Raw genomic sequence first — 27,602 nt, 5'->3', positions numbered from 1 at the left:
AAAACTATCAGGGATGAAAAGGGAATTAATTACATAATATTAACAGGGTCAGTTCTTCTCCAAAAAGACACGTAATAATCCCTTGATATGTACACATCGAAGATTAATATCAAAATACAAGAGGCAAAAATTAATAGAACTAAAAGAAAATGGACAAATCCTCCATTGTAATTAGAGATTGAACTACTCTGTCAGTAATTGATAGATAAAGTAGGCAGAAAAAATTAGTGAGGATTTGATGATCTAAACAGTACTACCTAGATATAGAAAGCAGAAGCAGCCAATATTTTAAGGACTTGACCTAGGACTGGTACAGTTCCATTTTCACCTATTCTGTTGGTCAAGTGTTGGAATAGACCAGATTCAAGTGACTCTGCCACTCAATGAGAAATTTAAGATAATTTGGGCCATGTTTTAAAATCTCACATAGTTGGATTCTATTATACTTGGAGTTTAATTTTTGGGCTCACCATTGCACAGAGTTCTTTCAGTTATATTTTCTGAGCACTTATCCTTTTGGGATTAACTAAATTAGGTTTTTAGATACAATCATGAGGAAGACAAGATTCGGTTTGGTTTGAGTTGCTTTGTGTAGAAGGGGATCTTGTTTTCTGGTTTGCCTGGGATAGTCCAGGTTTATGCCTGTTGTCTTTGTTTGATTATTAATAGTGCTTCTTTTTACTGTAAATATTGCCCCCATTTGGAGGATGAATTATATGATAATTTTATTTATATGTTGCTTTATGCATTTGAAATCTTTATAAAATATTTTGCCAAAAAATAAAATTAGATTAAAGCATTTTATTCTGGGATCAAATTGAGTCTTTAGAGGCATTAATTTCAGTGAACCTGTGGAGCATTTGTGAATAGTTTTTGATTATTATGGAATATCTCTCTAACACAGATTTGTCAATTAATTTTAAATCAATCAAGAAGTTAATGAGCTTGGTGTGCAGCACAGACACAGGAAGATCTGGAGAATTAGACTTCATGATTTTTGTGAAATAGCAACTGATAAGTTTAAAATTCAGCCAACCTATTCATATCCCTTACTACTCATGATATAAATGATAGAGTCAGAGTAATTGAAGAGATTTGAAATGTGGAAAAATTAAAACAAGAATTAATAAAGAAACTGGGGCTTGGGTGAAATTGGGTGCTATTAGAGGTCCAAGCTGATAGGATGAAGCATCAGTGAGTTTTAGAGAAATGCTTACTTACATTCTGTTTAGCAATGACTCATACAAACAGTGTCTACTATACTGTTAGGAGTAATGCTGGAGAGACAGCACACGTGTGATAAGTATAAGACTACAGATTACAAAGAGCAAGTCAGTGTCAGTGCAAGATTGTATTATCAACACTGTATATGTAGAGGAGGATATAAGTTCCAGGTAGGCCAGGATCAAAAGGGAGGGCTTCGGACAAAGGAGTGATGTATGCTCTGGTTGCCAGAGAAGTTCAACTTTAGGGTCTTGTTTGTGGCTTCATCATGAATCACTGCAGAGTGATATCTAACCTTGTCAGCAGAATGTGAAAATGGAAAAGATCATATGAACTGATTGGCTTTGATCCAGCAAAATATCTGAGCTTAAAACGTCTTAGACAAAAAGGAAATTATTTAAAGATCTCAAGCATAAGACATCATTCATGCTAACAATTGATTCCTGAGCAAACATGTTCTCCCTTCCTTCTGGAGTTCCAAGGAAACAGACATACATTTCCCTGCATAACAAATTCCTTGAAAATTTAAAAGATAATTGGGTCTCTAGTTCAGAATATTTCTTTGGGATTGCTGTTTTTTTTAACTATCTCTGTTTTGGGGGATACTATCTCTGTTTTCCGGGATTTAAATCAATGGTCCTACAAATCTGTGAGTATTGTCTGAGATGGGGAGAATTGTAAAGATTAGTCACTTTGGTTATTAGTTGAAAGCCCCATTGTAATCCAGTGGAGAATAAGAGTTGTTCCTAATTGGCCTGGTAGGTGAGACTGAAGCGTGAATTGAAGCTGCTTAGCAGTCAGCACAAGTATTGACAGACAAAAAAAGAAAAGAAAAACCAGGCTCTGAGGAAGCAGAAGAGGAACTAAAGGCTTTTATTGTGTGTCTGATAAAACCTCCTAGGAGAAAGAAGATGGAGATTGAGATATCGAGAAGCCAAATAAGTGTTACAATGGAGGCCTATTGGGATTCCAAAGGAAGCAGAATTCCTAATGAGAAAGAGATTGACTAAGTAGACACTCATATTTTTTGCTCTTGGAAAGTTTAAATGCTAAGCTCTAAAGGGTTGTGGGCACCTGCAACTTTGCCCAAAGTAAAGCATAGTTGATTATTAAATTAAAATAGAATATGTCTCATCTCTGAATGGAATAGAAAGGATGAAATAACAGAAAATCAACATTTTCACCTGGACAAAGGAAAAAGCAAAGGACAGGAAGGAGGTGGACTACCTAGGCACTAAGAAAACCAACAAGCAAGGAAGGAAAGAAATGAGGGAGCAGGGAAGAAAAGGAGGAAGAAAGGGAGTTTCAGGAGAGTGTGAATGGTGATGTCAGCTCTTCAGAAAGTCAAATCAGATGTGTCCTGAAAAGAATCCATTTTGCAATAAGGAATGTTTTTCTTAAGTATGCTTAGGAGACTAATGCGGTTGTAGACCTATTTGCTTTGGGTTAAAGAGAAAAAGGGAGGTACAAAAATGGAGGATGAAACTCAAGCTACTCTTGAGTGAGGCAGGGAAGAAAGGAGCAGAAGAAGAAAGGGAAAAGTGTTTCATGTTGCTTTAGTTTTAAATCACATGGAAAAGAGTTGAGTGTGTATAGGGACTGGAATGAAGAAGTCAGTAGAAGGGAGAGAGAAAATGATTAAGGAAACACTTGAAGGTTCTCTTGATGGAAAAATTTGAGGAGCTTTGTTTTCTCCAACATTTGAACTTTATTCTTTATGTGCCAGATGTATGGTCTTCCCTTTTCTTGTTCTGATTATTTATAGACCTGAAATCATTTCCTTTATTGTCAACATCATCTCATTTAGGATTTATTCATGGGCTCTATGAATTCAGACACATCAGGGAAAATCCTGGGTAGTGCATTGGTTTTTCTTCTTGCTTCCTATTTCTTCATTGATGCTAGTTGTGATTTTTTAAAATAACAATGTCTATTGTTGTGAATCTTCTCTCTTGACATTACCATTCTCTTTGTAATCTGGAGTCATGAAATAAATATTTGTTGAATACTCGGTTGAGTTTGTTTTTCTCATCCATAAAAATTGGGTTAAAAAGAGAATTGGTTTCACACAGCTGTGAACAATATATGTGAGTGAATACATTCAGAGTATTTGGAACATTGTCTACATGAAGTGTATGTTCAGTGAAAGTCAGCTAGTAAGTTTTCTTTTTATCATACATAACTCTAGAAGAGATTTGGAATAAAATAATTTCCCCATGTATAGAAAAAGAAACTGAGACCTATAAAGGTTGAATAAATTTCCCACAATTATATAGCTAAAGGGCAGAACCAGAATTTAGACATAATCATCCTAATTCTAGATCTGAGTTTTAATTTGTATCAGTTTTTGGTTGTGCAGGGGGATTTAAAATCTCTACTTCCCTCAACCCTCCCTTGTTAATTATTAACTCTAGAGGTACACAGCCAATTTCTTGCATAACTAGTGTTGTAATTTCTTTTTAGTCACTTACCATTCATATTTCCACTGTCCCAGGCTACTCCACAGTGACATCATGGAGAATTTTCCTCTTTATTTCACTCAAGTGATTTGTGGATTTCCATGTGCAAAAGTAGGTAACTGCATGAAACAGAACATCATACTCCCCTTTCCCTTCTGTTGGATACGTTTATTTTGGAGATAATTTTCATTCCGTTGCTACCTTCTCATTTGGGACTTAGCCTAAGGTTTTATAAGCTCCCATTTATCTTACTACCTTTTCATTTATTGCTATAGGAGTATATGGCAAACAATCTCTGGCCCATGAGTACCATTGCAACCCTTTTATCATCACAAATAACAGAGGAATAATATTATAGTGAGAACTGGACCCTTAAAAGGCAAAATTCATTCACATAGGTTTTTGGGTAAATCAGAAATTCAACCTTCTTAAGCCCCACCTGACTTATGTCTCTGGGACTTGCTATGAATATAGTTAAGTGTTCATAAGAAATGAGCTATGAGGAGAAAATGATTATGTCTTTTGTGTCGCTTGAAACTTGCCAAATGTTCATGGTCTTTGTTCTTGTTTTTAGTTACTTCCTTGTGTATTTTTCTAAGTATGAACATTTATGTGTTTGTATTACTTTTTTCATGCAAGCCCTCAGACAGTACTTCCTTACATTGTTAAACATCTTTGTCATAGTTGATATGAACTGAACTAATTTACCATTGATCCTTTGCTTTAAAAAGGGCCTGTTTAATTCATAAGGTCTGAATATAATCACTGTATTTAAAGTTATTTTTTATCACTAAATATGGTTGCATAGATGATGCCAATAATCACAAATGCTATTGTTGAGGACATTATGGCCGGATATCTGCATAGAGATAATGTTGATAGATACTTAATAGCCTGTGCATTTGTTTCCCTTTCTAAGTTTCAAAAGTTTTTTGTTTTATATATATACACATTACATACATACATCTGTATATGAAAAAGAAAAGTAGCTGATAAAGAAAGGAAGTTGATACTGTCTTTGAAAGTTGGAGGAGGCAGAGTTGGCAGATTGAAAGATGGGACTATGTTTGCACACCTTATTAGTAACAGACTACTGAAAATTTGAGTGTCTCAGTTTTTCATCTGTCACTTTCTTAATATACTTTAAAGTTGGAGCCATTCCATCTATCTAAAATGAGTAAACCTGTTTTCAAATTGTGTATATAATTTGGTCATTTTTTCTTCTTAACCATTCAACATTAGTGAGTTTTTGTAGCATGCTGGTTGATGTGTATCTGACACATGAGTTGTCATGTTCTCTTTCTTAAATTCAGAATCTGTAAGTCCAGTTGATTCATTAGTAGTCTTGATTTTCAAAATCATGGAAAAAAGAAGGAAATAAATGGTATTTTTTCTTTCAAAATTTGTTTCTAAAGACAAAGACAATTCTTTGTATTGTATGTAAATTAACAAAGTTGTTTATCTCTCATGAGGCAAGTCCCAGGGACATAAATCAGGTGGGGCTTAAGAAGGTTGAATTTCTGATTTACTCAAAAACCTATGTGAATGAATTTTACCTTTTAAGGGTCCAGTTCTCACTATAATATTATTGCTCTGTTATTTGTGATGATAAAAGGGTTGCAATTGTACTGATGGGCCAGAGATTGTTTGCCATATACTCCTATAGCAACAAATGAAAAGGTAGTAAGATAAATGGGAGCTCATAAAACCTTAGGCTAAGTCCCAAATGAGAAGGCAGCAACGGAATGAAAATTATTTCCAAAATAAACATATCCACAGAAGGGAAAGGGGAGTATGATGTTCTGTTTCATGCAGTTACCTACTTTTGCACATGGAAATCCACAAATCACTTGAGTGAAATAAAGAGGAAAATTCTCCATGATGTCACTGTGGAGTAGCCTGGGACAGTGGAAATATGAATGGTAAGTGACTAAAAAGAAATTATAACACTGGATTGAACCCAGGGGTGCTTAACCACTTAGCCACATCCCCAGCCCTTTTTATATTTTGTTTAGAGATAGGTTCTTGCTGAATTGTTAAGTGCCTCGCTAATCTGCTGAGGCTGGCTTTGAACTTGCAGTCTAATCCTCATGCCTCCACCTCCCGAGTTGCTGGAATTACAGCCCTGTGCCACCACACTGGGCCTATAGTGTTTATTTTTGACAGTAATATTTATGAACATTTTTTGAACAAAAAAAGGGTACAGATAAATATTAGTAAAGAAGCAAACAATTACTAATCAGTAATTAAAAATCTTGTCTGCCAGATTAGGCATAGATTTAGAGATATATATTCAATTTACTCAATTTATGGATATACCATTCTTTTTTGAAATCTCTTTATTAGGTAACATATTACATGAGCTAAGTCCACATTTATTTTCTGAGCTAGGATGTGTATATAAGATATCATCATGGAAGGGTCCCTCAGGATGACAACTGAGAATTTACATCTGCTTCAGATAGAGAAGAATAATGACAATTGGATTCATTGCCAATTTTGGATTAAAACTGAGCAATATTGCTTTTAAATATATGTTTCTCCTGAAGCCAGGGATTTTTCTCCTTTAATATTAGTTTTCAACTTAAGTGAAAAGCATATCAGAGTGCTTTCCATTAGTGACTGTAAGGGTTGACACGCACATAAGAGAGACATCGAGGAAAGCTGACTTTTGTGACTTCGTTTCATAAGTTGCTCTGTGAACAGGAAAAGCTAATATAGTCTGTCATCTGTAATTATTTGCTGTTTTGGTTCTTACTTGGGATAGCTGACTTCACTCATTCATTTATTGAAGCAAGACTGCATGAAACACATCTGTACAAGGAAACGTCACATAAGGTGGATCTTCCTCAAAGGGCTAAACTTGTGTTGTCTCACATGAAAGAAAATCGGATTTCTTGTCAAGAAGTAGATTTGGTATCTGAGGCTTAACATTATTGAATAGCTTTTTGTTAAAGACCTTATCAGTTTTCCTCACGTTGTAGCACTAGCCCTAGCAAAGCAGTCAGCTCTGTAGAAGAGGGATGCCAATGCCCAATTTGATGGCAGTGAACATGTGATTGCTCGGAAAACCCTGGAAGTAGCATTGGTGTATTGAGATCTCCTTATTGATAGTAGAGATTCATTATGAGGTATTTTATAGTATAAATACATAACTATAATATTGAAGTCCTGGAAATTTGTAAATTTTTAATGTATTTGATTATACAGATGTTAATTGTACAGTTTGTTTTAATCTGTACTTACATAATGAAGTAGGTATTTAGAATATTTCTCACTTTCCCTTTATTGGTTAGAATGAACCAATAAAGATGAGTATTGTTGCTAGTTTTTACTCCACTGTTTCTTATTTATCTTCATTTGAAGCTCTACCCTATACTCACACACACACACACACACACACACACACACAGACACTTGATTTTCTCTCCAGGCTCTAAGTGCTTTGCTCACCCTGTTTTTGAATGTTTTTCTTGACAGAGCCCTCCATATACAGTGGCTTTCCTCTCTTCTTAGCATGTCTACATCCTAGTCTGTCTTTAAGGCTTAATTTAAGTCATACCTATACCATGAAACTTAGCAGATGTTTGACAATACCGTCTCCTTCCCAACTTTGTCAGGCTTGTCTAAGCCCTCTTCTTGACTAGACCTTGATCTTGGTCCCTATCCTTGACAGAGCTATATAAGCCAGTGTTATCAAGAATCCTAAATCAGTTTAGCTCCACCCTTGATATCTGATCTCCCTACCTGCCTTCATCAAGAATCTTGCTAAGTCAGTTTAGAAAGAATTCTCCCTACCCTTCATGTCTCCTCTTAGTAATTTTTCATCCCTGGACTCCCCCAACCTGCCCCTGTTTATAAATCCTCACTTGTTTCTGTTGTATTTGGAGTTGAGTCCAACTTCTCTCTCTCCTTCTGCAGTAGTTTTGACACCTATTGTGATAATCTTCAAAGTGTCAGGAAAATATTTTTTCAACTCTGTGTGTTTCAGTCACTGCCTTGCCTTGTGTCTCCCGCGTCTATTTTAGCATATTATTCAACAACTGTCACAGTGATGTTAATAGATGCTCAATTAATAAATATTATGCATGTAATGATTGAGGCAAATTTTTAGAAACTCTATGATAAGACTCTTTAAGTGTGGTGTGAAGAAACTCTCACAACTTTGGGGGGTAAAATTTTGTAACCAGGACATAGGAAATTCTTTATTAAACTGCACATTGGAATGCTATGAGTCTTAGTTCTTCCAGGTCTAAGATCATATCATATATCTGGGTTCATAGAGTAAAATATACTGGCATGTATATCCTGGAGATGTTTATATCACGGGCTATGTGGCAGTCTCACTATACTAAATTCTAGCCAGGCCATCTCAGAGGTAAGTGCACTATAAGTTCTGCCTCATGTGACTGCCAGGCCCACAATCCTTAAGCACTCCTTTATTGCTTGGCCAGAAAGGTTGCTTTCACCAGTAAATACAAATTCAGAGGTCATTAAACTTTATGAAAAGAAAGATTACTGGGGCCTTATTCCTTAAAAGGAAAGCATGTTTTGGAAATTGAGCCTTCCTGGTTTCTTACTCTAGCCCATCACATTAAAGTACATATTATTAACACAAGTACATACCATAAAATAAATGGTCATATATAAAAGTTCTGTAGGGATTTTTTAATTGGGGAAAAAAATCTATACATAGGGAAAAAAAAACCCCACAACCTGGAAGGTACAAACACATTGAAGAATTTATGTCTGAATAGTAAGATTATTGTTGGTTTAAGCTTTCTAACTATTCTAGCACCAGCATGTTTTGGTGTTATAACTGGGATATGGATTATTAATGTCATTCTAAGATATATTGGTTTATATTGAAGTTCATAAAAATTATTAGAAACCTCAAAAGTAGAAAAGTTATTTGAGATTAAATAATTTGAATACCAATGTCTTAAGAAAAAACCCACTGCTGTAAGTACGGTGCCTCTGATGAAGGGAGTAGAATAGTAGTGCCATCCATCAGTGGCACCTTCTTAGAATGTCTGACCTCTGCATTCAAAAAGTGGACCTGCCACTTCTAGGTGTGTGATTTAGAGCAATTATTGAGCCATCTTGTGCTTAATTTTCTTTGTGAAGTGAAGTAATAGTATCTATTACACAGAGGTGTTATGGGAATTGAGACAATGTAAATAAAGTTTTTGGCCCTGTGCCTGCAACATTGTAGGTACTTAAGCAATAGGGGTATTCAGCATTGGTGCTGCTTGTGAATTAAAGCTATGGTGGTTTTTTTATTTTTCTTTTTTTGTGGTACTGGGGACTGACCTGTTACCTGTTATGCGAGCGTTCTACTGCGGAACTATAACCCACCACTATCATGATTTGAAACTTATTTACAGCACATACAACTAGTTTATTCCAAATAAGGCAGATTTATGTTCCCTCTTGCTAGGTTTGGGAAGTGATACCAGCATAGGTTTTCTAGTAATTTTATGTATTTTTTTTTGGTAAAGGTCTTCATTTAATCTGCCTTTAGTAATATATGAATTAATATTATCAACCTTGACCTTCATAAATGAAGGTTAATATTTTCAGCTTTATATTTAATGGAATCATATTTTAATTTGACACCCTACTTGCCTTTAAAATAGTCCATTTTATGTGACTCTTATTTTTAGAAGAATAGTCTTTTAGATTTAGGTAATTTGTGATGATATTATAGCATTTTTCTGTAATCCCTTCCCTTTTTTTTTGCCATAAAAGGCTTATATTGAAACAAATACATTTGTTTTTCTTGATATTATTGAAATTTCTTTTTATATGTATTTAATTTATATATAAATTTATTTTTATATATAAATTTCTTTTTATATATATTTATATATATATTTAACATTTTCTATGACTTAATTTTTTTTAAGTTGTAGATGGACACAAGAGCCACAACCCCAGCCCCCATTTTCTATAATTTTTGAATGTAATAATGTCTTTTGGAGAAGATGAAAACTACTCATAATGCTCTTGGCTTACTACTAGTCTTCTAGCCTTTTCACTAGACTTGTGTGGAGTTTTTCTTTGTTAGTTCTCCATGGGTGTTTGCAGGCAAACAAACAAAGCAAACTAGAGAGAGAGTGAGAGAGAGAGAGAGAGAGAGAGAGAGAGAGAGAGAGAGAGAGAGAGAGAGAGAGAGAGAGAGAGAGAGAGAAGAGGAAGAAAGCACTAAAATATTTGCTTGCTGTCCTGGTTGTAACATAAACTGGAGGGGTGTGTGTGTGTGTGTGTGTGTGTGTGCGCACGGGTGCGCGCTTTGGTCTTTATTAGAATGGGTAGAGTAGTCTGAACTCTGAATACCCTTGCCTTAATCACTCTCCAGGGCTGCTGTAATTGTTTTATCCTGCTGTTGCAAACCTCACTTAATTTTGTATGGCTATTTTTGAATGGGGAATGCAAGATCTCTGTGGTTAACTCTACTTGACAATGAGTATTTGGGGACTCCTCCAAGCCTCCTAGTGAATCAGTTATGTGGTTTTGATGCATCTCATTTAACTTCTTTAGAGATGCTTCTTTCCCTGAGACTGGAAGGTTCTCTCTTGCAATGCTGGACATTTCTGCCAGAGAAATGCAAACATTTGTGACTCTGCTAGGAAATGAAAGCATCATGCTTTAAACTTATGTTTGGAAAGTTTGACATGTGGTGAGGTTGAGCATCAGATTTTATCCTCTTTTCTTTAATCCCAGCGTGTGTAATGACAGCTCTGATTGTGATACTGTGACATTTAAAAAAGAAAACCATGAATGAATGGATTTGACTCTGATTTTTAGATATAGAGTGAGATAGAGTATATAAGAATTAGTCAGAACATATTAAGTAATGCAAGATTGGGGAAAGTGATAATATCATCAAGAAGTATATTCATTTCTTTTCTGCTTTCTGGAAACATTTTCTGTGCGGCAAAAAGCTACTGAAGATAAAAATCTATTTGAAGTGGCAACTTGACCTCAAAAGGAGAAAATTTGATTTGTCTAGAAAATGTAAAATGTAGCATGTTCAAGGACCTCAGTAATACGTTTCTCCAGACAAGTGTCCTTGAGGAAGGGACGAGGGGAAACGAAAATCCTCACTGCCACTGCTTTTCTAATGGTTGTGTCTCTACCTTCACTTTATCTCTTCATTCTTACTTTTTGTGTATGTTGGTCTATTTCCTCTACCTTTCAGGTTCTTCTCATATCTCCTAGATCAAAGACATTATTCCTGACCAACAAATTCTTACATATTCTCAAACTTTTTTCTGGAGTGTTTTTGTTACTCCTGCTTTAACAGAAAACTGGCTGTCTCCTGAATTCCTCCAAGTGATTCACAATTTATATCTGGCCTAGATTTTGTACTAAGTTGTAGACCCATGCATGCCAATACTTCCTTTAACATCTCTGGTTGGATTTTTCCAGACCTAGATCTTGTCAAATAGATTCTTAAGACTTGTCTAACTCTCACATTTTTTTACTTGTCTAAATCTCACATTTTAAAATTTCCCTCATCTCAATAAATGGTACCTCCAAACAACCCAATACTCCAGGAAATTTGGAGTCATTCTTTACTAATTTCCCTGCATCCAATCCAGTTTATCCTGACAACATATATGTTTTTGTCTTCACAATAATATTTTTTTGTTCCCTGTTGCTCTTACCAGTACCCCAGTGTGAGAGACACCATGTTTCATGTTTTACCTGGACCTTCTATGCCAGCTTGCTCACGGCCCTCTTTCCTCCCAGGGTTGTGCTCCTTGAGGAATTCTCCACACCACAGCAAGTGAGCCGGAGACACAATGCAATCATGCTGTTACCTTTCTTAAGATCTTCCAGTGATTTTCTATGAACCCTTTCCCATTGCCCCAAAGGACTCCATGATCTGGCTCCTGACCCTCTATAGATGTTTCTCTCACTTCCCAGCTAGCTCTATTCACCTGTTCTCCCTCCCTCCCTCTTTCTTTCTTGCTTGCTTGATTTCATCTTATGTTTTTGTTTAACTTCTCATTCTTTGTCTCTGAACTTTTCTGCAGGTAGTTCCCTTGGTTTTTACTGTTCTTTGCTTACTCTTTCGTCTTTTATATTTTGGCTAAAATGTTATCTTTTCAGAGAATACTTTTCTGTCTAATTTAAAATAGGTTCTTCATTCTTTTATATAGCATGTTGCGATTTTCCTTCATCACATTTATCCCAATATATATTGGGTAATTTTTATACAAACTTTTTATGGGAATTAATATCACAGTCATAGTAAACCCCTCTGAACTTATCACCCCTTTCAAACATTCACAACACATGACTGCTCTTGTTTCATTTATATTTGTTTTCTCCAGTTATTTTGTACCACATTTTTTTTTCTTTGAGGGGCTGGGGATATAGCTCAACTGGTAGGGTGCTTGTGTCAAATGCACAAGACCCTGGGTTCAATCCCCAGCACCACCAAAAAAAAAAAAAAAAAAAAAAAAGCCACATTTTTTTTTTTCTTTGAAAGATGAGAACTTTGTTTTAGAGCATATAACCATAATATCATGTGATAACATGGAAACATGATGGTTTGTTAGAATAATCAAGTAGATAGTCTGTATTAAAATACACTTTGTTTCAATCAAGGTAAGTTTCAATATGTGTATTGCAATTAATTGCAGTTAAGATTGTATGTCATTCCTTTAATCTATGGGTGCCTTCTTCCCCTTTTTTTTCCTTGAAATTTATTTTTTTAGGTTTATTTCTATAGAGTTTCTTGTAGTCTGGATTTTTTCGGTTGTGATATTCCAGTTGTGGTATTTAGCTTGCTTCTTATATCCTTTAAATAAGTGCTTAGATTAAGATGTTGTCTGATTTGGGTTTGATTTATTCCATGGAAGAGCATGAAAGTTTCCATCAAGAGGCCCATTAAATCTGGGTAGCCTCTTTTTGTGATTTTTAGCAATCATTGATAATTCATTAAGTGATTATAGTGAGCAAATGGCAATATTCAAATTATCATCCTTTCTTCATTTGGCACATATCATGGATCTTTACAGGGAAACTCCTTCATGTCAGTTGTTTGGTTACACTGAAGGACAGTGTATATGAAAGAGTGTGAAGGGGAAAGTAAATGCTTAAGATAGTCTCTTTATTTTAAAAGTTTTAAACTAATGAGGTAACCAAATATGACCTTTGAGGACATTCTTCTTAGTTTCACAATCTACTTATATATTTAAATATACTTGGTGTCTTTTAATTGCAGATATTATTATACCAATGACCTCATTGGACCATTTGACAGGCAGGAGGCTACAGATCCCCTTTGAATATGTCTGAGTCATCTTTGTGCCTAGGTGGCTGTTTCTGTCTCCTTGGCCACACTGTTGGATCCTTAAATGCAGGGACATATCTGTCGTGTTTATTCTTTTTTGTTGTTGTTAATTTTTTTTATTTATATATGGCAGTGGAATGCATTGCAATCCTTATTACACATATAGAGCACACATTTTTCATATCTCTGGTTGTATACAAAGTATATTCACACCAATTCATGTCTTCATACATGAATTTTGGAAATTGATGTCCATTTTTTATCTCAAGCACTGACTCATAATCTCTCAGTATTTGTTGAATGAGGGGCTAGATACTTTGTTTAGTGAAGTGGAAGAGCGATTAGTTTAGTCTTGGTGAATATGGAACTCAAGTCAGAATGGAATTTGCAAGAAGCAGCATTTTGTCTCAACATAAGGTAGAATTAAAGATTTGGTTCACTGTAGAGGAATTTGAGTTCCACCAAAGTCTTTGAGGGACTGCTTTTTTCAGGAAATGGAGCTGAGGATGGTAAGCCAATGAGGACCTCTGTCTCCTTCGGAGCCTGAATTGTTGTTGATGTGACTTTTTATTTTTTTCCTTGTCTCCAGTGTTTATTTTATTTTTTTAAATTTTTATTGTTGGTTGTTCAAAACATTACAAATTTCTTGATATATCATATTTCACGCTTTGATTCAAGTGGGTTATGAACTCCCATTTTTACCCCATATACAGATAGCAGAATTACATCACTTTCACATCCATTGATTTACATATTGCCATACTAGTGTCTGTTGTGTTCTGCTGCCTTTCCTATCCTCAACTATCCCCCCTCCCCTCCCCTCCCCTCCCTTCTTCTCTCTCTACCCCCTCTACTGTCATTCATTTCTCCCCCTTGTATTATTTTTCCCTTTCCCCTCACTTCCTCTTGTATGCACTTTTGTATAACCCTGAGGGTCTCCTTCCATTTCCATGCAATTTCCCTTCTCTCTCCCTTTCCCTCCCACCTCTCATCCCTGTTTAATGTTAATCTTCTTCTCATGCTCTTCGTCCCTACTCTGTTCTTAGTTACTCTCCTTATATCAAAGAAGACATTTGGCATTTGTTTTTTAGGGATTGGCTAGCTTCACTTGGCATAATCTGCTCTAATGCCATCCATTTCCCTGCAAATTCTATGATTTTGTCATTTTTTAATGCAGAGTAATACTCCATTGTGTATAAATGCCACATTTTTTTTTTATCCATTCGTCTATTGAAGGGCATCTAGGTTGGTTCCACAGTCTTGCTATTGTGAATTGTGCTGCTATGAACATCGATGTAGCAGTGTCCCTGTAGCATGCTCTTTTTAGGTCTTTAGGGAATAGACTGAGAAGGGGAATAGCTGGGTCAAATGGTGGCTCCATTCCCAGCTTTCCAAGAAATCTCCATACTGCTTTCCAAATTGGCTGCACCAATTTGCAGTCCCACCAGCAACGTACAAGTGTACCCTTTTCCCCACATCCTCGCCAGCACTTGTTGTTGTTTGACTTCCTAATGGCTGCCAATCTTACTGGAGTGAGATGGTATCTTAGGGTGGTTTTGATTTGCATTTCTCTGACAGCTAGAGATGGTGAGCATTTTTTCATGTACTTGTTGATTGACTGTATGTCCTCCTCTGAGAAGTGTCTGTTCAGGTCCTTGGCCCATTTGTTGATTGGGTTGTTTGTTTTCTTATTGTCTAATTTTTTGAGTTCTTTGTATACTCTGGATATTCGGGCTCTATCTGAAGTGTGAGGAGTAAAGATTTGTTCCCAGGTGTGACTTCTAATTACAAGGTAACAGCACCATAAATTCCTTTGTTGACAGATTTAATTTTTGGAAGGGTGCAAAGTTGGTTGTCCTGGAATTGTTGAAACATTCTGACTTCTATTTTCTGCTGTGAACATTTTCATGTTTAAAACATTATTCAAAAGTCTGATTTTATATTTCAAAATATTCTGAGTTTGTAAGTTTGATAAAAACATTGATAAAGATGAACTGTGCTTTAGTAAGGCATTTATTTTTATAGATAATAATTTTTAATTGAATATATTTTCTCATTGCATGAAATTCTCAGGCATTTTGTTGTTAGTCATGTTCTAATAAATACCCAATGTACTATTGTTTATTAATGTGCAGATTTTATTTAAAAGAAGTTAATTTAACAGGAATCAGCATTAATCTTCTACTTTTGTCTATACAATTTTGATAAAGATTAAGACAAGATGTAATTACTGACAGTGTACCTTGAAGTTGTAATTATTCTAATACTTTTTAATAAAGTATAGTAGATAGCACTCAGGATATGCCAGAGAAATGAAGGTTAGTTTTGAAATGACTTCTCAATTGTAGCTGAATGCAAATTGGATTTAGATGATAATAGTAAAGCTGTGAATATGTAGCTGAGCTTTTAATTTTTGAAATATATAATATAGAATAGTCAGCATTTGAACTACTTTTAAAAGAAGGTATTAATAAATTAAGCAAAAAATTAGTGTAATTTTTCAAATATTTTTAATAATTCTTCCAAAAGTGTATAAATTCAACCACAGTATTGCCCTTGCTATTTCACAGCTTGCTACTGTCACTCCCTCAGTGGTATCTGCATTTCCTTCTACTAAGACAGCATGGAAACAAAAACAGTGTATCTGCCTGCACCTGGTATCAGCTTCTCCTGAGACACAATCATAATGGATGAGAGAGGCAGAATATATTAGATTTCCCAAAGTATATTAAATTTCTTTTAGGTATATTCTCTAATTTCCTTTATATCCTCTAGACATAATTTCTTCTAGGTGTTAGCACATAGACACTATTTTCAAAGATGACCTGGATAATATTTGTAATTTTGTTTTATTGTACTAAGTTATCCTATTAATTTGAGGTAACTAATGGAATAGAAAGCCTTTAGGCTTTCCTTTGAGAAGTGTTTATCTATGAACAATTTCTCTTTGAGCATCATCTTTTGAATCTGGAAAATGTACCCTGAGTGAAGTGGGGGAGTTTTAGGTTTTGCAAAATGTTGAATGAACAAACAAACAAAAATAAAAAAAAAAGAATAGACTTTTCTCTTTATTCAAAGCTTCCACACCTTGCTTCACTCTCACAAGAGAATTTTTTATCTACAAATTTAAGGTGCACAGAATTGTGGGTCGAATTTCTGAAGCTGGCAGATTTTGAGATTTCTGGTTAGAACCAGTTTGAAAACTGGATGCCACTTCAGTTAGTTCTACCTGGCCATGTAGTTTCCCCATGTCTGTCTGCCTGGAGCTGTCTCCTCTGTGTGTGCACCTGTGCCTTGTGCTACCCTTGATAGCTCAACTCATGTGATGGGCAAACTAAAGCAACCTGTCACCTATCTTGGGGCCTGAAGTGTGCCTGGCAGTGAGGCCAAGCTGGGAATGGTAGTTGTTGGAAGAATAAGAGAACAGTGGAGAATCGCTGAAATAAAGTGCCAATAAACATAACTTACAAGTAACTGGAGGCAAATTTGTTAATGTCTTCAATATACTGTTTGTGGTATTAGCAACACAGTTTAAAGCTTTTAAAAAATGATTATCATTACTTTTTTTTTTTGGTACCAGAGATTGAACTCAGGGACACTCAACCCCTAAGCCACACCCCCAGCCCTATTTTGTATTTCATTAATAGACAGGGTCTCACTGAGTTGCTAAGCACCTCACTGTTGGCTTTGATCCTTCTGTCTCAGCCTCCCCAGCCAGTGGGATTACAGGCGTGCGCCACTATGCCAGGCTTATCATTATGTTTTGTAGCGCTGGGGTTCTAACATAGGACTTGACACGCAAGGCAGGAGCTTTACACTCAGCTATGCCCTAACCCTGAAGCATTTTTTTAATATACCTTTATTTTATTTATTTATTTTTATGTGGTGCTGAGGATCAAACCCAGGTCCTCGCATATGCTAGGTGAGCGCTCTACTGATGAGCCACAACACAACCCCAGCCCCAGAAGCATTTTTTTTAAAACCACATTATTTACCTGAATTAATGTCTCCACTGGCAATCAATCCTTGATTGCTTTCTATTCATTAGCTTTTGATTTAATTAATAAGACATGTTAAAGAGGAATCCTCAATGTTTTCTTGTAAACAGCTCTAATTAATTGATTCACATGAATTTTGTGAATATTATAAGTTATTTAAATCAACATTTGAATTACATGTTTTGAATCTTCGTAAAATAAATTACAGGTACAAGATAATTAGGAGATACAATGTTTATTTTGTTATTCATAATGTAATACATATCTTTTAATATTAAGAACTAACAGGACTTACTTAGGATTTCAAGTATTTCCCGTCATACTGACATTTCCAATTCATATGTACAAAAAATAGAATGTTAGAAAGTTTCAGAAATGTTACTTTTTTCCAAAGGAGGAGCCAGTAATTTGGGATTTTCAGTAGCCTATAAAGCTGAGGGGGCTGCAGTAGGTGAGTGTGCAGACATACGGAGGGAAGCTAATCAAGAAAAGAGAAGGTTACAGTGACTGTGAGGTTAAAGAGTAATTTGATGATCAATATGATTCTTAATGGGAAACCAATGAAGCAACTGGAAAGAGGGGATGCTGCTGATTAGTGGTCTGTGCTCAGATTATTAAAGGATAATGAATGTTTTGAAACATGTCTATTGGGTGTAAAAAGGTTAATTAACAAAGCATTCTATAAATTCTAAAACTTTGGAAGTGAAAATTTGTCTATATCTACATGTATCAAAAACAAAGAGGCTGCACCTTTAATCTGAGAGAAAAGAAAATGAAGAAACACATGAAAGAAGATGTTGAAAGCTTTATAAAGTTTTGGTATTTCCGTAATTTTTGAAAATGATTTTTATGCTTAATTCTTGATTTATTTTGCATGTTTGAGTAAAAAATATGAGTGTATTAACAGTGTCAACATTCATTCATTAAACATTTTTGTGTGCCAGGAAATAATAGGCAAATATCAGCTAATGAAACAGCCCCTCTACTTCTGGACCTATTATAGTATAATATAAATTTCAAGGAGATTTTAGTTTCACATGTGTGATAGATAAAGTCTCAATGTCACCAACTATTGTGATTATCATGACCTATTACAAAAACTAATACTTGTAGGTTCAGTCATGCAGATTTTAGAATTAGTATTCTATGAACCTTTGTTTTGTTCTTTTATACAGTTATAGGAAATAAGTTCAAAATTTTTTTTAACCATGAAAGTAATGCAAATTATTCTATGAGAGTATTTACAAGGGTTCCTTCTTTAGTTTCATTTGAAGAATGCTTACCCAATTAGAGGCTCTGCCACGCTCAGTGTGGTAAAGGCCAGTCATGGTTTCATGGCTGAGAGTGGTTTTTAAGTACATGATCTTCAGAAGTATCAGGTTCCTGTGTTGTGTTCCAGAATTCAGTTCACAGTACATTCAAGCTAACTCTTCTCAAGGGAAATGGGAAGCTTTGTGGGAGGAAGGTTGTGTGTTTAATGGGTGAGGGGAAAATATCTGTAAATGAGAGGAAAATTCCAAGCAGTTCCTGGAATCAGTTGCTGCCTCCTCAGGGAGCCAGGGATGAGCTCAGCTGGGCTGAGAAAAATCTGCACAGATGTCAGCACTTGCAGCCTCAAGCCTTGCCAAAGGCTCCTGAGTCCTAAGGACAAAGTGAAGAGCACAAGGTATAGACTCCAGCTGAACCCCACGTGCCTAGCAAAGTTTTGCCTGCACCTGTGTACTTGAGACACACACAGGATGGGAGGAATCAAGGTAATGTACTCAAGACCAGAGGTGGCAGAGCAGCAAGGCAGTAGGCCTGTCCTCCCAGCTGAAATCAGGAGGAATCAGCACAACTTCTGAGCTTCAGGACATGACTCTGTGGATCCTTGTACCAGTAAGAATGGATTTCACCATCAGTTCAATGACAAATACCACTGGGATGGTTGGACTGTGACAAATTTCTTGGCCTTTTGGGTTTTATGTCTATGACAATTTTTAGAGGAAAATGAAGAGCAATTAGATGTAGTTTTTTCAAAAAGGCACCTGTGTTCTTTATGTTAGACTCAAGTGCTGCATTTTCTGGGTCACAGGAGATCTTCTTTATGTTTTCTTTAACCTCTGAAGATCCTTGGTAGGAATGTAAATGGCAACAAGAGAGCTGAGGTTGTAGCTCTCTGGTAGAATGCTTGGTTAGTATATGCAAAGCCTTAAGTTCTATCCCCCCAAAAGAAAGAAATAATAATAACTAAATTGCAACAAGAAACAATTTGTGATCTATGAGGCTGACAAAGTCAAATATTAATAACACATAGCATACATGACAGAGAAAGAACAGGAACTCTCTTTGTTTGCTATGGGAAGGGTCAATTGGTATCCTCTGTCTCGAGTACATTTCCAGTATTCATCAAAATTAGGAATTTATCATGCAGACATTTTTTCATGGATGAAATTTTGTATACAAGAATTTTCATTGCATCATTAGAGTAGCAAAAAATTGAGAACAAGCTAAATGCCTATCAACAGAGGACCAGAATTCAGTATGTTATGCTCATGCAAAGAAATACGCTCTGGCCTCCAAAAGCAAGAGATAGTTTTCTATAAATGTATTAGGAAGTAACCTAAATAGTTATTAAGTCACAAAAGCAATACACAATGTACTCTGAATTCTATACTATCATTTGTGTATGTGTACTTATATGTGTGTGTGCACACACAATTATTAATGTGATACATATGTCTATGGAATCTGTGGACCTTAAAGTATAGATGAGTAATGGTAAATGATGACCCAGAGGGTGAGAGCTAGGTGGCTGAAGCAGAGTATGGCAGGGAGATTTATTTTTCGCCAGATAACCTTCTTGTACCCTTCACATTTTTAATGTGTGTTTTTTTTTTAAAAAAAAAAAACTATTTTAATTAACAAACCAACCAAATTGAGTATGCTGGTAGGTCTTGTAATTGTGGAAAATAGAGCAATTAAGAAGACCAATAGGAATAATCATGTTTTCAATAGTTGACAGAATTGACTGGATAAAATGGTGTCTCTATAGCATAATCTTAGTCTTAATTAGAGCCGACACACATTTAGGATGTGTCTGGAAGAGCCATCTGCTTTGGATAGGTTTTGTGTAATCTTGTAATAGTATATTCATAACTTTTTTGATGATATACTGTAATATAAAACACAACCAGATCAAATATAATCATGGAAGGCTCTTAAATAAAAAAAAGTGGGCAAAATGGGTGATGTTGAGAGAGGAGAGAAGGCTAAGTGTTGGATTTCTGTCCTGGGGGACTGAATGACCTCATCAAAGACTGAAGATACAGACGTTTCAGCAAAAGAAACAAAGAAGGAAGCTATTGAGAAACAAAGAAAGTTATTTTGAGTGCAAGATTTTTCATTAATTTGAGAATAATTGTCAAGTGTGGTGATTTTGTTAAATACTAGTTTCATTCTGGAAGGAACAGAGTGAATCACAGAAAACTTCAATTAAATCTTGGCCTATGCAAGTGTGAATGTTTAAAATGTGAATATTTATGATGATGATATAGCATTCCCAGCCTTACAGAATTAATCTTGCTGTGGTGGTATAATTGAGTCACTGACATTTTCAAAGCAAAATTGCATAAAATAGAAATGGTAAGGAAGACAATTAGAGCCTTAATAGGCACATATTTTCACTTTTCATCTTTTTTTTTGTTGTTGTTTCTCTCAGGGTAAATGGGAAGTTGGTAGCCCTGAAGGTGATCAGGCTGCAAGAAGAAGAGGGTACCCCTTTCACAGCAATCAGGGAAGGTAGGCACTTTTACTTGTTGTCTGTGCCTTTGTGTTTGTATGATGTTTGTAACTGCGTACGTATTTTACATCTCAGAATATGCTTAGTTTTTAAATTAAATTTTTATATTTTTCATTGGTGTGTGTATGCTGATATCAGTGCCTCTTAACAAATTATATCAAATTAATGTTAAGAATACAAGACTATACTGCTGTATGTCTACACATATATATGTATGTTTTGTAACCATATGCATGTTTAGAAAAATACTGCTATGCATTGATGGTAATTGAGGACTTCTGTATATTTGATTTTGTTTGAGGAGCTCCTAAAATACATATTAGTGTGACATTGCTCTACATTCATGTTTTATGGGAAATTCTTTAATAATGAGAAGCTCATGGTATGCTATCTTATTAATCATTTGAATATCTTCTTTCTTGATTTCTTTGTATATGTCATTTACTGTATCTTCTATTGACTTTCTTATTGATATAACCTTTATATATTAGGGAGACTTATATTGTAATATTTCCTCTACTTTGCCATTTTCCTAAATATTCCTTTTATAATGTAGTTGCTATATAAGATTTTAATTTTTATGAAATTAGTTCCTGCCTAGAAAAATTTCTGTGCTTGAAAAGAAATATCACCCCTTATTTGTAGAGAATTTTTAGTTCAGTGTCATAACTCAGGATTAGTAGCTTTATCTCTATATCTTTCAAAGTACAAATTATTTTGACCTGAGATCTCAGTTTATTTTTCATTGAAGAGATCACAGCTACTTGTTCTGTGGAGCCAGATGAGTTAAACATCAGTGGTTTACCTGTATGAAGGTCCTGGTGAACTACATGCACTCTCACTAGCCTGGCTTGTTTCTCATAACTATCAGTATAATTTACACTATTTATTTCTGAGAAATCTGCTTTCTCTTTCTACTTTCTCTCTTCTCATTCCTCTTTTCATCTCATATTTGTTTGGCTTCCTTCATTCCTATTTAGCTGAGACTGCTCTTATAAAGTTCATGAGTTACCTCCTTCTCACCAAACAGAATGTACAGCTCTCATTTTTATTTAACCATCCTGTTAACAGATGCACATGGTTGAAATTTTCTTTTCTGTGATTCTTTCAAATAGAAACAAAAAGTATGATCTGTACAGATGTATTAAGGTTTTCCTTTTCCTCTTGTGCTGGCTTTTTCCTCTAAGTTTTGGAGAGTTTCAGGACAGGGAGGGGATTTTCCCTCCTACTCTAATAAGTACTTTTTCCTAGGTGATTCCTTTCATGAATTTAAATAGCAGCCACAATGACCTAGACACATGCATCCCTTTAAGACCTTGTCTCCATCTCATTTCACATTCCTCTGCCTACTTGGCATCTCCTCTTGAATCCAATAATATGTATTAAAAAATATATCACTATCAAGCAAGGCTCATTGTGGGAATGCAAGTGTGGTTCCATCTTCAAGAATCAATCATTGCATAACAGTTACCTCAAACTTACATCCCAAAAGCTCTTTTGTCCTTCCACCATATCCCAAACCATATTATTCCTGCATTCCTAATAGCAACATCCAGTCTTCTCCTACCCAAATGTAGCCAATAAACAAGTCAAGTCCTATTGATTAGTTCTCTAAAAGATATCTCAAATCTGTTTATATATAGCACAAGTGTCTCTTCAGTGTCACCCCCTGTATTAGTAAGCTTTTCATTGTTGTGATGAAAATGTCCAACAAGATGAGAAAAAGTCGATTTGGGCTCATAGTTTCAGAGATTCAGTCACAATCAACTGGCTCCATGATTCTGTACTTTAGGTGAAGCAGAATATCAGGATAGAGGGGATGGAAGAGGAAAGCTGCTCACCTCAAGGTGTCTGGAAAGCATAGAGAGAGGAGAAGAGGTCAAACCCTTTCAGGGTACGCCCTCAGTAACCTCCTTTTTCCAGCCATGCCCCACCTGCCTGTAGCTAGCACCCAGTTAATTCATTCACACTAGGATACACTGCTTAGATCCCAGCTCTTGTGATCTGATCATTCACCTCTTCATGTACTTCCATTAAATAGAAGCTTTTGGAGGGCAAAAAAGCCAAACCACAATGGCCCCAGTCCAGGACATCATCAGTTCTTCCTTGCAATCACTTCTAAATTGAACTCCCTGCTTCTTCTCTGGAGTTATTATTGTTTGTTCCTTACTCTGAAACTAGTATAATCTTTTTAAAGAGCTAAATCATATTATATCACTCCCCTTATTTAAAACTCTGTGTCAAATACTGTATGACTGGTTTTTCTTCATTCATGCCACAGGGGTTTCTGTTTCAGGGATTTTACACATGCTCTTCTCCTGGTTACAGTGCTCTTCCTTGGATCTTTTTAGATGCCAGGTATTAATTTAAATCTCTTTTCAGAGAAGTTTTCCTATGGCTTTCTTATCTAAAATAGCAGCTAACCATTATCCAACCCATCTTTACTCACCAGGTCACCATCCTGTTTATTTTTGTTATGATTCTTATTGGAATCTGAAATGGTGTCCTGTCTTCTCTATTCACTACAATCTTATAGAATTCATGGATCTTTATTGAACTTTCACAGGAATAGCCTCACCATTCAGCATGGTGTTCACTCTATCATAGTTATTGCGTGACTTACAGAAAATCATTAAGCTGGAGTCTATAAATACGATGAAGTGTTAGATAGGGTCTTTGCTCTCAAGGAATCTGTCTTCCTGGTGGTAGACAGAGCATATAGATAACAAGTTGAGGAATAATATATGGTGGCACATCAATGTCAAATCATTTTGAAAATATTCTAATTTCTAAGTAAATCCCTTCATTAGAGAAAGGGAGCTAAGGTGCTGGCTGGGCCCTCAATTAGAATTAAGATTAAACAGTGAAGAGTAAATTGAAGAAAAGTTGCATTACAGGCAGGCATAGAAAAGGACTGGTTGTCAAGCACATAGCAATGGTTTAGATCAGGATTCTCAGTGGTGAGATGAATGTGGAGTGGTTCTTGCTCCATAGGAGGTATCTTTGTTGTCACAATAATAGGACAGTGCAACTGACATTTAGTGTGTGGCAGCTGGACACCTTTCAATATATATGAGTCACTCTAGAGAGGTCCTGCTGCACCTGAAGCCTACTGCCTGTTTTTGCAAATAAAGTTTTATTTAAACACAGTCAATCCCATTTATTTATGTGTTGTCTGTGGCTGTATTCTTATGCCAGACTTTATGGTCCCCTTTACTTCTGTAAAGTCCGACTCTTTAGGGAAAAAAGTTTGTCATTCACTGTTCTAATACAATGAACAATTATGTTCCAGAAGACTTTTGATTGTACTATTAGGCATTCACAGAGTGAAAAACTTGTTTATATTTTTCTGAGGCTATAACCCTCAACTCTTTCAAATATAAACAAAAAGTATGATCTGTACAGATTTATTGCATTCCAAATTTCCCAGGAACATAACTGCAGTGTAAATTTAAAAGAAAAATGAATTTTGTTTTGTTGAATGTTCTTTTATAACTTTTACATATATAACTTGGAAAATATATAACTAATGGTAGTTCTGCTTGTGTTATTGAAGTCACTGATGTTATACCTGTAGATCAGTCTGTATTTATAGTGGTTGCATTTATGCTGATTCTATATGTAGGTGTGAGCCCAATGCCTCCATGTTTTCCAACATAATTGTACCTATTTATGTATTTAAATATACTGTTTTATTATAAATAGCTTTTTATTTCTTTTTACTATTCTTGTTATATATATATAAATATATTTGAAATTATTTACATAGATAATTTAAATTGTATGTATTCGTATGTCCTATTATCTATGAATTTCATTTCATAGTAGTAAAGACAAATTTCATATACATATCTGCATATATTTCACATATATCCATGTGTTTTAGTTACATGTAGATATAGATTAGTACATTTGAAATTATGAATATTTGAAATTATTCATATGCATACATGTTATTCAGTATGAATTTCAGTTCATAGTAAAAGCAAAGTAGTAAAAATGTATAAAGAGGGTTCTATGCCTGATGGGATTGGAAACCACCAGCTGAGATGGATCAGTTGGTTTTTGTTGAACTGTGGAGGAAGACAAGTTGGACAGTGCTATTGAATTTGATTCTGGTAGACCCTGAATGTGAGGCATTAGGAGAGGGCCAGGAGACTGACCAGCCGGCATGTTCCCCAGCTTGTGGGGTGTGTACTAGAATTAATCAACCTTTTCTCACTATGGGTGCTGATCTAGATTCAAGGTTTAGAGCAAGTTCATAATGATAATAGCATCCATTATGACAGGTAGGTCCATTTGTAGGACATTTTAAGGGAAGAAGCAAGTAGAGTAAAATGAAAATTGTTGATGATCTACTTGTTAACACTGGCCTTAGGACACCTGAAAGGGCAACACAAGGGAGAAGAATATGGTGAACCTAGGCACACTGGGAGCTGGGTTTGCCTGGCAAGATGACTTCATTCCGAGCAGGGAGATGAACAGGGGACTAGCCTTAGGCTGCAGTTGTGTTGTAGAATGCAGGGCTGCATAAATGGGACCTCACTGTGTGGGTCAGTGAGCCTCTGATACAGCAGACAGTATTCTTAAAGAGAAATCTGGTAGTATGATACAATATAGATTAAATACAGAGGAAATTAGAAGCTGATAAATCAGTCATTCAAAGTACTAGAGACTGGAAATTATGGATCTGTTAGAAAGCAGGGACAAAAATGATATTTTGAAGAAAAATGCCAGAGACATATAGATTATTGGTTATAGATGATATGGGAGGAAAATATCAATAGTTCTAATTTTGAATGAGTGAAAAAATGGTTTCAGAGATGGAAGTAGTTTGTGTGTATATTACTTTTTTTAATACTTTATAGCTTGAAAGTACTGTTACTCAATTTAATCTTCAAATGATCCCTTTGAAAGGGGGTTTATTTTTTATTTTGTAGAATTTTTTAATATAACTATGGAATCAAGGCCCATGTAGTTGTCTGAGGAGGGGATTGTTATGCCTAGACCTTGTTAGATTCCAAAATAGTGTCATTACTGACCTTTTGAAGTGGTTGATTTGGGTTTTAGATGTTTTGAGTTCATGAGACATCTGTATGAAAATGTCCTGTTGGTGATGTGGGAGTGGTGTTCACTAAAGTGCTGCATGAGCAGTGTATATTTAGCATGATCCTTAAGAAGTTGAACAAGTTTATTTAATTTTTTTACATAAAGAACAGATTTATTTGGCCCACATTTCTGGAGGCCTGGGTGCATAAGAACAGACACTGGCATCTGTGAGCGTCTCTTGCCATATCATTCCAGGAGGGCAACAGAGGTCAAGAAGGAGAGCAGAAAAAGACATGGTAGAGTTACTTTTAAGAGTTTTGAGGGAGTGAGCTTAGAGTGAAAGCAGGGAGTTGGCAGCAAGCCCTTCTCATGAGGTGGGAGCTCCCCTGGGTATTGGACTCTGGGACCCAGGTATTGATCCTGGCTTTGCCTTTCATCACATTAGAAGACAAGAGCCCTGACCGATTTTGCCAGGGCAGCTGTAACAAAGTACCACAGACTGAGTGGTTTAAACAATAGGAAGCTGTTGTCTTACTGTTCTGGAGGCTAGAGGTCTGAGGTCATGCTAGCATGAACTTCCTCATGAGGGCTACAGTCTGTTCCAGGCTTCTCTCCTTGGCTTGGAGATGGGTGTCTTCTCCCTTGTGTTCTCATATGGTCTTCCTCCTGTGTCTGTGTCCAAATATCTTCTTTTGTATAATGACAATGATCAACGGTCATATTTGATTAGGGACACTGTGATGACCTCATCTTAACAAGACTTAATGAAGCTAACTCCATAGCCACACAGTCACATCACAAAGAACATTGGAGCTTTAGGAGACACTTTCCAGCCATTGTGACTTCATAGCTTTGGGCTCTTGAACCCTACTTGCAGAAAATAGAAGTTGTTTGTGCCATCTCTTTGGCATTTGTGGTTTTGGTTTCCTAAGGACTCTTTTAACTCAGAGTTTTGAGTGCCCTGGAGATCAACAATGATAGAATCATGGAGGCTTGGAGGGATTGGTCACAAAATGACATATTACATAGAGTATTTTAAATAAAGTATTTTGAGGTTTTCCTAATAAAGGCCGACTTTGAAATGATTTTTTTAATAGAGATAAAAACGACTTCAAGTGAAAAAATTAAATTATGGGTCAGTTTAAGTTACATTTGTTCCTTTCTTCATATCTCATTCCTGTCTTTTATAGTATTATTGTTCTGCTATTTATTTGTGGAAGAAAAAGCTATTACTGTTGTTGAGTTTTTCTATCTTATCCCATTGGTACTTCTAGAAGTTCATGCACCATAACTCCTACATGTATTTAGTGTTAGAACTTGAAGTATTCAGGAAGATGGAGACAAGCTGGACTATCTGTCATATGATACTATTTCCCTTTATATATTATGCAAACACAATATGTGGTTTCCTTTAAATTAATATATTAAAATGATATAAAATATGTTTAAATATTTATTTAAAAGAGTATATATGTGTGTGTGTGTGTGTGTGTATGTGTGTTTTAAAGGCAGACAGGTGTGGTGGCCTATGCCTGTCCACATTCACGTTGATAAGAGTGCAGCATGGCTTGCTCAATGGAGAGGGAACACTTGAATCTGAGTTTACCTCTCTTTTGCTCTTCTGGTCAATTCTTCATTTACAAAAGGTCAAAACCAGAAAGTTTTCAAAATAGGAGAGTACTATGCTGAGTGAAGTGCTTTCAGGGGCATGCTTTCTACTCTCAAGCTCTCTTAGAAATTTAGATTTTGACTTGTAACTTTTAGCTACAGTGGGAATGCTT

At 35.7% G+C, this 27,602-nt stretch overlaps 1 protein-coding gene across 5 annotated transcripts in view; it reads left to right on the top strand.

Annotated features, from left to right (window-relative positions):
* Cdk14 (cyclin dependent kinase 14) overlaps positions 1 to 27,602 on the top strand; it is a 599,374-nt gene that overhangs the window by 166,674 nt on the left and 405,098 nt on the right. For all 5 annotated transcript variants that reach the window (XM_058585022.1, XM_046462471.2, XM_058585024.1 and 2 more), the window contains one exon: positions 20,692 to 20,771. In XM_058585022.1, coding sequence (XP_058441005.1) covers positions 20,692 to 20,771 — 80 coding nt within the window. The remainder of the gene's footprint in view (positions 1 to 20,691; positions 20,772 to 27,602) is intronic.

Source organism: Marmota monax, unplaced genomic scaffold (genome assembly GCF_021218885.2).
Source record: "Marmota monax isolate L192 unplaced genomic scaffold, Marmota_monax_Labrador192_F-V1.1 WCK01_AAM20220418_F8-fsc00165, whole genome shotgun sequence".
NCBI classification, from domain to species: domain Eukaryota; kingdom Metazoa; phylum Chordata; class Mammalia; order Rodentia; family Sciuridae; genus Marmota; species Marmota monax.
The sequence above is the reverse complement of the archived record's forward strand: the minus strand, read 5'-3'. Positions and strand labels throughout refer to the sequence as shown.